The 13,473-nt window shown below is 43.4% G+C and overlaps 1 protein-coding gene across 43 annotated transcripts in view; it reads left to right on the top strand.

Annotated features, from left to right (window-relative positions):
* The window catches only part of KCNMA1 (potassium calcium-activated channel subfamily M alpha 1), a 767,331-nt gene that overhangs the window by 408,063 nt on the left and 345,795 nt on the right, over window positions 1-13,473 (top strand). The window contains exon 1 of one of the 43 annotated variants that reach the window (XM_055093051.1): window positions 12,139-12,215. The exons of the other annotated variants lie outside the window; for them this stretch is intronic. Within the exon in view, the coding sequence (XP_054949026.1) occupies window positions 12,154-12,215 (62 nt within the window). The 5' untranslated portion in view covers window positions 12,139-12,153. Of the gene's footprint in view, window positions 1-12,138; window positions 12,216-13,473 lie in introns of those variants that run through there. 43 annotated transcript variants of the gene reach the window in all.

The following is a 13,473-nucleotide window of genomic DNA, read 5'->3' as shown; positions in this document are numbered from 1 at the left end:
TCGTCTCAGGGAGTATGCTCCACCTACAGTGGCAGCTTCAGGGATGGCCAGCAGCACAATATGGGAAGAGCACAGGCTTTGGACTCAGACCGAGGTGGGGTTCAAATCCAGATCTCCCTCTTCCCAGGAAGGTAGCCTTGGGCAGGTGATAATATCTGCAAATCTTGGTTTCTCCATCCATACAACAGCAATAATATACTGGGGTGAAGAGATGAGTGAAGCTCCTGGCACATGCCTGGCAGACAGTAGGCTGAACAAATGCTCTTCCTCCTCAATTATGGATAGACACAGAGAGAAAGAGATGGATTTTAAACAATCTGCTTTTAAATTATTGTTACTACTATTTTTGGTATTGGACCTCATTATAGAAAGTTTTTTTTTTTTTTTGCCATGGGCTTCTCTGCAAAATCATGCCTGATTAAATTAATACCAAAATTGTAATATGTTTATTCTCTAGACCAGTTCATGGGGTTAAGGGAGATGGAGCTGCATGGTAAATTGGGAAGATTTACTGAGCTAACCATTGAACTAGAGATTCCCAGGTGGATGACACACCTTTGTTTGCTTTTCCATTATGTCCATATTTCAGGGTGGACTTAAAGTAGTCATTGTTCCTCAAGTTCCTTCAAGAACATGGCCTTCTTATTCATCCTAGAAAACAAAAACCTCTTGGCCACAAACTGCTTTGTTAGCTTTGTACACTGTTACTTGTGATGGAAGCACACATTCCCTATGTAAAACTTTAGCCACATCTTTCAAATAACACTAACAAGTCCCAGTGATGTCGTATTCATGCTGAATTATTCTTTTCTTGGTCCCAAGCAAAGTAGGTTTTCACGTAGTGAGTGCTGAGGATACCTCCCCTTAGGGTTGGCGCCCATGGTAGTGAGGGCTTTGGACCAATGCCACATGACTATAGGTGGCTCAAGCTGGAATTTCTGATCACTGAATGTGGTGAATAATGAGGGAGGGAAAGAGCAAAGCAGTAGCCGGGAGAGTGTTTACACTCAGTGCCCCAGTTAGCTCAGAGCATGGTAGGCCAAGAAGACACTTGGGCAGGCTCATAATTTTATGTGCCTTCAGATTGATATTTATTACGTAAGTATTCAATATTTATTTAGCAGAGAAACTAAGCTTTGTGTTGGAGAAGGGGAGGAGGAAGAAAACTGTTGTAGAGGTGCCTCAGGGACCCTGGCAAGCCTCTTTAGCAGTTCGGAGACTCTTTGTTTATCTCTGATCTTGTCCTTATGGGAGCTTTACCTCCTCACACATGGCTTTTTATAGTGCTCTTCTTGGTCATGTATAGTGAGTGCTCACCCTGAAAATCTCATTTTTCCATCTTGTTACTTTTCCAGTGATCTCCTGGGGACTTTATAGATTGGCTACCAGGAAACCGAGTGGTTGGCTTACCCCCTAATTCATCTCTGGCTGAGAGTTTTCTAAAAGATATTTTAAATTAGGCCGGGCGTGGTGGCTCACGCCTGTAATCCCAGCACTTTGGGAGGCTGAGGCAAGTGGATCACCTGAGGTCAGGAGTTCGAAACCAGCCTGGCCAACATGGTGAAACCCCGTCTCTACGAAAAATATAAAAATTAGTCGGGCGTGGTGGCACGTGCCTGTAATCCCAGCTACTCAGGAGGCTGAAGCAGGAGAATCACTTGAACCCTGGAGGTGGAGGTTCCAGTGAGCCGAGATTGCGCCACTGCACTCCAGTCCGGGCGACAAGAACAAAACTCCGTCTCAAAAAAAAAAAAAAATTAAATGCTTGCTTTTTGGCAGGCGCTGTGGCCTTTGTAAGTATCACCTCATTTAATCCTCATAACATGTTACAGGGTAGGTAGCAGTATTACCCCCTTCTTACAGATGAGAAGACCAAGGCACAGACAGGCTAAAGTATCTTGCTTAAAGTGACAGCTGGGAAGTGGCAGAAGTACTCCCAAATGGCTAATAAAAATTAGCCATTTTATGTGAACAATTCAGTTCAAATGGAGCATTTTATCCCAGAACTTTACCATTAATGCCTGCATTTGGCTTGGGCAAAATAGCATAACACTTCTTTCCAAAATAGTCAGGATTTCAGACCCCTGATAACGTCAGAGAAATGAAAGCAGTTTGAGGACAGTTTTATCTTAAAGCATCATATGTGCTAAACCTGGTGATTTATTTCTGAGTTAAGATTGGTATAATAATGAAGTACTAATGAAGTACTAGTATCCATAATATAAATATTTCTGGGAACTGGTGGGAGCTACCCATCTACAAAGGTGGTTCTGTTTTATTTGGTTCCCAGGAAGTATAGCATTGATGTCATAATTTGCATCTGGCAGTACCTTCTGAGTCACTGGTTAATGCCAAAACATGAGAATAATGGAGCCCTGAAATTCATTAGATTCTTCTGGGGCTTGGTGAACCTCAAAACCAGAACCTGGGTTTAATCAGACATTCAGTAAGGAAAGTGATCAATTGCTTTTCCTATCTGTAACTAATTGTATTTTTTAAAAAGCAGGGAACTTAATGGGGAAAAATTTTCCCTCTTCTGCTTTTCTCCATGAGCCTCAAATTGCTAGATATTCTGTTTCCAGGGTGTTGATGTCAGTGGAAATGGCATGCACAGAATCATTATCTACTATGCCACAAACTCCATGCTATGGTCTGGCAAAGAAAAGACTGCCCCAGGCAAAGGGGAAGTCAGCTTATATGAAAAAGCAATAAGCTTTTCCTTAATTGCTCCCCAAGAAGGAGGATTCTGGCATTTAAGATGAGCTAAAATTACAAAAAGAACATGTTTTGTAATGAAGGAGGCACACTTCCCTCAAAGACCCCTACAACTACTCTTCTGGTTTTTGGCTATTAGTAAAATAGAGACTGAAAAATCTCCCATTGTGCACTCAGGAGTATGTGGCTGTTCCGGTAGCCCCCTCCTCTTTTACCTGAAGCCCCTCAGAGCAGTTATGATTGATTCCACTTCTCTTCTGAAAGCATCAAGTCCTGGGCTGGGCAAAGGAAAGATGAATGACTCCCATGGCTCTGTTGTAGATTACTTAGTGCCAGTTGTCAGTTTTTTTCTCCCTGGGAAGGGTTTGAAATGAGATTGTTTTCGACAGGCTATCCATGATAAATGATTTTCCGAGTAAGAAATTGCTTTCACTGCTGAACTTCACCAAATCACTCTGACAAATGTTTGTGGCTGCAGGGGGCCTTCTCGTGGCTGTCTCATGCTTGAGGGATGGGAGACTGGCATCTCAAACCAGGATGGCTCAAATAGGACGTCTCCCAGTGAAGACAGAAAGAGACAGGAATGTCGTCTCATTAATGTGCATTTGGTCAGCTCCTTTCAACTGCTGCTAAAAATCAACAAGTGAGGCCCAAAATATTCCAGATCCAAGAAAAATAGGTAGGCTAAAGGGATGTATACATCTCTTAGTTCTGATTATTACATTGTTTTCATGTTGGTTATAAATAGAACAGCAATATGTACCTACAGCAAGGGCAAGAACCCTCCCAGCAATGTTCCAACGTTTGCAACCTGTTATTAGTCCATGACCCTTCCTGAAAAATCATAAAAGCAGCATGCCCTCTTTTAATATTATTTGGCATTTCAAAAGAGATTAAATACCATGTCTAAAAATCACAAAGGACTGTTAGAATTTGCCTTTTCCAGCTGCATAAAGTCCCCCTTCCTCCCCTAGATTCTGGGAGAATAGGGCCTTCTGCAATCACAGACACATGTCACTTGGCAACAGGGGCCCCCAGGGCATTGACAGGAAGATGCCTCCTAAGCTTGGATGTGCGGCCTTTGTGGGTAGCATCATTGGATTGTTTACTCAGAGCCCAGGGTCCAGGTGAGACGACTGGCCTGCAAGAGGGGCCCACAGCACTGTCTGAGCTGTAGACAGACCTCGGCAGTTCTGGCTTCAAGGAAGGTTGCCACGCTCCTCCATTCGGCATGTGGCCTCCATGGCCCCTTGGTGCCTGCTAGCTCCCAGTTCCTGTCTCCTCCTGGGGCCACAGGAAGAAGGCCACAAAGGCCTCTTCAGTGGTGGTGGCACAGTGCCCAGCAGTCCCGTGGGCACCTACGACAGCCGCAGGAGGTTCCCATGCTTCCTGCCGTGTGGTTCAGAGAGAGGTGAGGTATTTACACTGCACTCCACAGGCCTGTGTGGGGAGGAGGAGGCTCTCAGGTGGGAGAATTCTAGAGAATTACTGGGGACACTGGACATGGTTTTTGCTGTGACTTCAGAAGCAGGGTCTGTTTAGAGCTTCTATTTTTTCCTGGCCAGGGGGAGTCCCCTGGGGCAGGTGGAGAAAGATGAGTCATGTTTCACCTCTCCACCTGTTCTTGCTGAAATGATACCCCATCTTTCTAGTAGTTCCTGCCTTTGTTTAGACACACAGATGGCCAGACTGAAGCCCAAGAGGAAATGGATGTGCTCAAGACAACCCAGTTGGTCAGCTTCAATGCCAGTCTTTTTTGCTGTAATGCCCATTCTCTCCTGGCCATTCTCAGATTGCTCAGTTTCTCTCTGGCCAGTGTGCCTGCCAGTTGACATTCTGCCCTCTTTCAGAACATTGCAGTGGAGGAGTCTGTAAGGTAACCATCACCAAGTCAAGCTGTATATAGTCCAGCATTGCCAACTGGATTCGCTTTATTCATTCACTTATAAAACATTTTGAGCCTTTTGTGCACCATGCTCTGTGCTGGGTGCTGGGACCATAGAAGTAAACAGAAAAAGTTTCCCACCTTCAAGGGGCTCCTGGTCTCACATGGTATCTGACAAGTGGGAGCAGCGGTGCCAACAACAGCATGGGAAGTATGTTGAGTGCTTACTATTCTAGTCCACGTTCTAAGCATTTTCTTTATATTAACTCTTCTGAGCCTTACCCAAGTCTGTGAGATGGGTGCTGTCATCATCGACATTTGATGGATGAGGACATTAGGGTGCAGATTAACTAAGTAGCTCCCACAGAGTTGCATAGGGAATGGGTGACACCTCCAAGATCTGAATCCCAGGAACTCTGGCTTTGGGGATAGATGCTCTGAGTTGGCACTGCAATGGGAGTGAGTCAAGGGCAGGGATGGTCAGCACTTCAGGAGGGTAAGGAAGAGCTGCCGGAAGGAGCTGGTGCCTGAGTGGGGTCCTGAGTGTTCCCAAGGTGTCCTGGTTTTCAGTTTTGGTGAGAAGCAGCCTGGCTTTCCTGAGCTCTGGGCTGGGTCTTTGGGAGCTGGGATTGTCCTGCAGCCCCTTTCTTGTAGTGTAAAGACTGTCATAGAAAAGGCAAGTTCATCAGAGTCCTGCCTTTGCATCCAGGGGCTTGAGAGCTATACTGAAAACAGGAGAAGATGTGAAATCCACGTGCTCAGCTCCATCCTCAAAACTCTACTTCTAAAGTCACTCATTTGGGACTGAAAGTTTTTTAGAAACTGTTCAGAAGGAATGTGGCTCCTCTCCCAGTCTGGGGCTATGGGCCATGGGCCTAGGTCACACCTTGCTGATCAGGACAGAAACTGGAATAAATGACTCTCTATTTTGGGAGCAGACACATGTAAGGCTAATTAGGTCTGCTGAACCCCAGGTGTATCAGGGTCTGTGGAACAGTACCATCCCAGATAGGGAGCAAATATGGCAAAGTGAGAAGGCAGAAGCAGCAGTTGAGAATGGCTGACTCATGGGCAGCACCTCTTCCCTGGCCTGACTTCAGCAGGGGGCAGATGGCAGAGGCGTGGCAGAGCAAGCAATCTGAGCCCTCCTGTAGCTGCTGGGTCCATGCTGGAAGAGGCTCCTCTGTTCTGGAACTTCTCTCATGGCAGTTGGATATTTTAAGTCATGAAGGCTTCCATATACTTACCAGATCTCTGACTCATTGGGCTGTTTGATTCCTTGCGTGAACCAGTACCACCAAGACTTCACTTTTGTCTTCACTTCGTCCATGACCTCTACCAGATCCAAGCACACCCTCCTTGAAACTGTGCTATCTGCAACTGTGTGGCGTAAAGAAGTCATCTGTGGTTAGAGGACAGTGCCCCACAATTGAGGAAGGAAAGGAGGCATGCCAATCAGAGAGGGCAAAACACTCACATTTGAGAAAATGAACTTGTGTTCTAGTAAACTCCATCGCTCTGACCCTCCCGGCTTCTGAGTTTTCTGTCACCATGTCTGTCTGTATGTCCATTCAAGACTGTATCCCATCTTGGATGTCATGGGATTCTCATTTTTTATTCGTTCTAGACACACTCTGATTATTCTGCACTTTCTTTTCAACTTGTTTGGGGGAAAAACAGCTTTTATAGCTGGGGAGTGAGGTTGATAATAAAGACTTTAAAGACAAAAAATACAGATGTGCAGGTTAACTGAGCAGGACCAAGATGAGCAGGTGGCTGGGTTAATGTCATCTGAAAAGCCAATACACTGTGTGTCACAACATGGTCTGAGCAAAAACTACAACCACTATGAATGGCTTCCAAATTAAAATTCTTTTTTTTTTTTTCTGAGATGGAAACTTGCTCTGTCACCCAGAGCTGGAATGCAATGGCATGATCTCAGTGCACTGCAACCCCTGCCTCCTGGGTTCAAGCAATTCTCCTGCCTCAGCCTCCCGAGTAGCTGGGACTACAGGTGCCTGCCACCACGCCCGGTTAAGTTTTTGTATTTTTAGTAGAGACAGGGTTTCACCATGTTGGCCAGGCTGGTCTCGAACTCCTGACCTTGTGATCTGCCTGCTTCAGCCTCCCAAAGTGCTGAGATTACATGTGTGAGCCACCACGCCCAGCCCCAAATTAAAATTCTTTATAGCCAAAGAGAAATGATATAATGATTTCAATGCAGTTAAACTCTGCAGTAGCACGCCCCACAATACAATCATAATATAAAATCAGATATGTAGAGAATGGCAATCAGCTTCAATCCTCTGCCTGTCTCAGATAATAAAGCTAAAGTTCTTTTTTCTGGGAGTGAGGCAACCTTGCCATGAGAAATAGAAATGCAAAGGTGGGGTCCTCTTGGCCTGCATTCTGTTGGCCTGTTCTCTGGAATCAGGAATCTAGCCCATACAACAGGAGCAGATTAATCGACTTCAGGATGTTTTTGAAGTCACTGATGCTGTTCTGGAAGTCCCAACAGCCAAAGGATCTAGAAGCCTCTAATTGATATTTACCCCAGAGCAGCGAACTGACCCAGGTAGAACCTGAAAATATTGGGATCTTGCAGAAGGACTGCAGACATCTGGCTATGCGGGCTTCCTGAGGTCATTTCAGTGCCCTTACTGTGGTGCAACTTCACATTGTACATGATTGAAATGTTTAGGCTTTGCTTATCACATTATGTTGGGAGTAGTAGGTAGAGACAGTAGGAGAATAGAGGGTTAGAGGCTTATTTTAAATCAGATTGGGCATGTCACTATAAGATCTATAAAAAGGTTTATAATCTAATATGATGTTCATAAAGAGTGCTCTTCCAATCTGATTCTTATGGATTTCCCAGGGGTGATCCCAATCTGATTGTCTTTGTAGTACAGTGACTTTCATCTTTAGCAAAGCCAGAAATGCAGTTCCCAAAGATGGGAGAGCAGCGTCTCTGCTCCTGAGCCTAGATCTGCCTTTTTTCTCTCTCTTGTAGGGAGGATTTTCATTTTGCCCTTTCTATATACAAATGCTTTGTGCTTTCTTATATTATTTTGTATAGTCACCCAATAATCCTGTGCTGAAGGAGTTATTATGATCACCATTTTACAGATGATGAAATAGGCTCAGAGAATTTGACATTTGTCTAAATCCATGCAGCTCGTAAGTGACAGAGCTGGGATTTGAACCTGCATCTGTCTGGCTCCTAAGCCTGGGCTTTGTCACTCTGCATCATAAATATTCCTTGTGATGCAGTGTTTAGGTGGGTACAGTCTAGTCCTTTAATGCTTAATGCTGTTTTAGGGGGTTGGGGAGAACATAGACTTTCTTGAGAATTTGATGAAAATTGAACCTCTTGGGTGGGCAGGGAGCCAGGAAGTACCCTACCCCCACAATTTTTTGTTTGTTTTTAATTTTTAATTTTTGCGGGTATATAGCAAGTGTATATATTTGTGGCGTACATGACCTGTTTTGATACAGGCACTCAATATGTAATAATCACATCATGGAGAATGGGGTATCCATCCCCTAGAGCACTTATCGTTTGTGTTGCAAACAATCCAATTACACTCTTGCAGTTAATTTTAAAATGTACAATTAAGTTACTATTGACTATAGTCACCCTCTTGTGCTATCAAATAGTAGGTCTTATTCATTCTTTCTGATTTTTTTGCACCCACCCCCACAATTTTGCATATAATTTCAGCTAGCTCATGGGGTCCCTGAAGCGCATCTATGGATTATTTAGGCCTAGGGCAGTCCTTGGATCCCAGGTTAAGCTAATTAGGGTCTTGGGAAGATTCATTAAATTTTTTTAAAGAAAAAGCTTGAGTGATTAGAAGGTCATTTCCAGAAATTTCCTTTTGGCTCTTCAGGAATAAAGAGACTGGGTGAGGAGAGAGGAGGATGGTGAGGGGAAGAGGAACTGGATGGAAGACGTGAAGAAATTAGCAAGCAGTAAAAGCAATTTGCATTTGTGAATAATTAAGGTTGTTAAGACCCTACGGACTTGGCTAACGCACCATTCACTAGCAGCTTCTTTTCAGGTTAAAATTAATTGGAGTGTTGGTTTATTTATCTTTTCCCTTGGTGAATCAAATGACTCATCCTGATTTATAAACCTTCCACCTATCCACTCTCTATTAAGACCTGTGGGGGCTAGCGATTGATAATTTTACTGAGTTCCCCAGGGGCATTATTTGTAGAACCCAGTTGCTAATGGTTAGGTCAGTGACCGGCTAGAGACATCTCAGAACCCCAGAAGCTCTGGTTTCTATGAAAAGAGAAAACAGCCCCAGCAGTTGGATGTCACTTATATCTTGAGGCAGACTTTTTTAGCAGAAACTGGAATATATGGCTAAGGGGGTAAAAAGGACCAGAGCCAAGAGCTTGGGGATTTTTAGATTTCAAAACTAGATAGTTTCAAACTCCCCAGGAAAGGAAGAGAGGGCTACTAAAACAATCTCCTCCCCTTATGTCTAGAAAAGACCCCTTGAAACCACTATTAAAATGGCCCCTTTGTATGCACAAAAACGACCCAGATTTTCTTCTTATCACTTATCTCTTCTCCTAGAAGTTTTAAAATCTCCAGACATTTAAAAAATAAATGACAAGGAAACGTTTTTCCCAGCCTAGCTCTGAGAAAGGCAGTACATCCATCCCAGACCCTGCTGCCAGCCGTTGGAGCCACTGCAGAGGAAATCTGACCCCATGAACATCTAAGCAGGCCACAGAGCACATGGCTGCCCCTGTGGCTCTAGATTCTGACCACATGGAGTAGACTCAAACTCCAGCCTTAACCAGTGGTGTGACTTTGAGCAAATCAGCCTAGCAGTAAAAGCACAGCTTTGGTGTCAAGCTGCCCAAGTTCAAGTTCTGCCTAATTACTCACCAGCTAAGTGATCTTATTTCACCTCTTTCCTGTGCCTCAGTTTCTTCATTTGTAATATGAAGACAACATAAATAGTAACACAAAAAGGGTGTTATGAGGATTAATTGAGTCAACAGATAAAAACACTCAGAACAGTGCCTGGTATGTGTAGTGGGCTAGAAGGGCACCCTTCATGAATTTTAGTTTTTATTATTATTTAAGCTCTCTAAGTTTCAAGGTCTCCACTTGTAGAATGGAGCTGATAATGGGGATTTTATGAGGATAATGAGAAGATACACTTAAGTGCTTAGAAAACAATGCCACTGGGCAGAGCATGGCTGCTCAGCCAGTGTTCGGCAATCATGAGTTACCATGTTAGTGATGAGAAACAAACCAGTGGTCTTCTTACAGTTCCTATATGGATTAAGACTTGAGGTTGCTAAATTAGCCAGGTGTGGTGGTGGGTGCCTGTAGTCCCAGCTACTCGGGAGGCTGAGGCAGGAGAATCGCTTGAACCCGGGAGACAGAGCTTGCAGTGAGCCAAGATCGCGCCACTGCACTCCAGCCTGGGCGACAGAGCAAAACTCCATCTCAAAAACAAAACAAAATGAAAAACAACAACAAAGGACATTTGAGGTTGCTGAGAAATATGGTGGGTGGAGACTTTAAAACACTGATCTTTCTTTACTTTCTGTACCCTTATAAGCTTTGGCACTAACTGCAGCTGCTGGGTTTAGGGTTTAGGGCTCAGGCAAAAGCCACCACCCCTCTTAGAACCCAAGACCCCAGGCTGGTATGGATATGGAATGTACACGTCTCTCTTCTGCCCCACTCTGCTAGTTTAAGCAGAGTGAGCCTGAGTGCCTGAGTCCTATGTCTATTAACTTTTTGTTGTCAGCTCACTGGTAATAGTGCTTCAAAGAAATGAATGTCTTAGGATCCTTCTTAGAAGCATGTCGTCACGATTGTATTAAGCTGATGGAAAGCAGAACAATAACAACAACAACAAAAACAACATTCCTTTCTAAGCCCTGTGGTCTAAAGGGTAAAGTGAATTTATTAAGCATGTCTGTGAAGCAAAAGCTCTGGAGGCATGGCTGCTGTGCTGATTCTCTGGGAAAGTGGTGATATGGAGTCATATTTGTCACTAGACGAGTTGAACCAGGAGGGCACTTCAAGAACAGAGGATCTGAAAGAATTTGGGCTAGCTCTAAAATATTTATTAAATAAAAAAACAAATAAGGCCAGGCGTAGTAGCTTATGCCTGTAATCCCAGCACTTTGGGAGGCCGAGGTGGGCAGATCACTTGAGGTCAACAGTTTGAGATCAGCCTGGCCAACATGATGAAATCCCATCTCTACCCAAAAAACAAAAATTAGCCGGATATGGTGGCGTGCACCTGTGATCCCAGCTACCTGTGAGGCTGAGGCAGGAGAATCACTTGAACCCAGGAAGCGGAGGTTGCAGTGAGCTGAGATTGCACCACTGCACTCTAGCCTGGTCGATGGAGTGAGACTCTGTCTCAATAAATAAATAAATAAATAAATAAATAAATAAATAAATCCAACAGTCTCATATATTTTGAAATGAGACCACATTAAAGAAAGGACGCTCTTGGGATCATGGATATTTGTGGGCTCTACATGGGATTGGGTGAGTCGTGTGGTGGTGACCCTTAGCTTGGAGGAGACTTCTACTGGGCTGCAAGTGAAAATGCCTGCAGGAGCCAGGCTGGATGCAAGGCTTAAGAAGTAGTGGGGACCAGGAGACATGTCTTCAGGAGCATCTACCCAGCTCCAGTGAGTTATTCCCCAGTGGAAACATGGAGCATGTCTTGCAGATCTTTTATTCATTCAAGTAATTCTGCAAATCCATTTTAAGAAATGTAACACTTGATTTTTAAAACCTGTATGGGTGGCCATTTTGTAACCTTTGGCTATGGAAGACCAGGGAGCTAGTGACGTTGTAATTTGCAAGGAGGCCATGGGGGTCATTTGGTAATGATGTGCTGGACTCTTTCAACTTCTCCCTCCCTCTCAACTGTCAAGAGAGAAGGGTTCAGGGCTTTTGGTTACCCAGGGGAGATACTTATCTCCTCTGAACTTCCCCCCACGCAAATAATCTCCTTCAATAGTGGTCCTAGAATTCCATCCCTGAGAAGCATCCTCTCAACCCTCCCATTATGTTGAGATATATATTTAAATTATTATGGAAATGGCTATTATAAATGGCATAGATAGTTTATATTTTTAAGCCTTTGTAAAGCATTTTGGTCTCATGACATTCCTGCACATCAAGAATCCCTGGTGGTTATCGAACTTTTATGTGCAGGTAGGCTCCCCTTGAGGAGAATAACAAGTAAATTCAAAAGAGAGGCTGAGAATCAACTATTCTCAGCACAAATAAATTTTTCTGATTACAAAAGTTTCCATCACAATGTTTTTGTTGAATTTATGATAGGGTTTAGTTCATAAATCAATTTGATCTACACATAATTTTCAAGAAAGCATCTGCAGCATAAATTGAGGTGCAACTGCACTTCATACCACTTTTTTTCTCCTTTTGTTTCTCATTTTCCACTTTGTTCTGTCTGTGTCCTATCTCCTTTGTTCTATCTGTCTTTGTTCTATCTCCATGTTTTCATTCGGCAGCTCCTGGAGACTTCATGGCAAACCAACATATTGAATGCAGGAAATTCCAGGGTGGCCAAGAATATTCTCCAGAAATGTACTGTAATTCCTATTCCTTTAATACATACCAGTTGATGCTGGGAGAAGGTGGCCATGTGAGAAGTAAGGCCTGAGATGATGGGATGGATGGGTATCTACATCTCTAAAGCTGACAGAGGAAACATTTGGCTTAGAAAAAAATTTAGTTTTTTTTTGTTTGTTGGTTTAGTTTCTTTTTTTTTTTTTTGAGACAGAGTCACCCAGGTTGGAGTGCAGTGGCATGATCTCAGCTCACTGCAATCTCCACCTTCTAGGTTCAAGCGATTCTCCTGCCTCAGCCTCCCGAGTAGGTGGGACCACAGGCACCTGCCACCATGCCTAGCTAATTTTTGTATTTTTAGTAGAGATGGGATTTCATCATGTTGGCCAAGCTGGTCTCAATCTCCTGACCTCAGGTGATCTGCCTGCCTCAGCCTCCCAGAGTGCTGGGATTAAAGGCGTGAGCGATTAAGATCGCGCCTGGCCAAAAATTCAGTTTTTGCTCACAAGGTTTCTGCATCTGAACTGTTCATTCATAACACAGGGACAGAGCAGAGACCTGGAGACATGGCTTAGGATCCTGGCTGTGCCACTTAAGAACTATGGGACCTTTCTGTAGCCCACACCCTTATCTATAAAGTGAGGAATATAATGTTTATCTTGAAGGGTAGTTGTTGAAGATTAAATGAATGATGTGCACAGAGTCAAAACCATATATAAAGTCAATATCCAGCTTATAATACTCATTTGATAAAATTTTTTCTTATGAGTGAATGAGTTCATGGTTAATAAATTATCTTTAAAGAAGTAATTCAAATTTAGAAGCCTTCAGAAGCTGGTACCTAGATCTGACAACAGCTACATATACTGTATTTTACTAATTCTAAGATACAATTTTTTCATAGTTTAAAATCTCCAAAATCAGGAAGTGTCTCATCATTCATAACTTCTTATGGCTATAATTGGTAAATATTTTCTTTCTTGGTGGCATATAAAGCAGTGGCTTACTTTTTTGTTGGTGGCAACTTAGATTCCATAGACTAACTCAGCTAGGTTAACTAACTTGAGCTGCTGCTGTTCGCCTTCTCTTCCTCCCGCTTCTCTCACCCTTCCTTCCCACTTCTCCTCTTCCCCCCTTCTTCTTCATAGTTTTATTGAAATATATTTTATATACCATAGAATTCACTCATTTAAAGTGGTTTCTAGTATAGTCACAGATTTGTGCAACTATCACTGCAATCTAATTCCAGAAAATTTTCAACACCCCAGAAAGAAAC

The sequence above is a fragment of the Pan paniscus genome, chromosome 8, assembly GCF_029289425.2.
Source record: "Pan paniscus chromosome 8, NHGRI_mPanPan1-v2.0_pri, whole genome shotgun sequence".
In the NCBI taxonomy this organism is placed as follows: domain Eukaryota; kingdom Metazoa; phylum Chordata; class Mammalia; order Primates; family Hominidae; genus Pan; species Pan paniscus.
The sequence above is the reverse complement of the archived record's forward strand: the minus strand, read 5'-3'. Positions and strand labels throughout refer to the sequence as shown.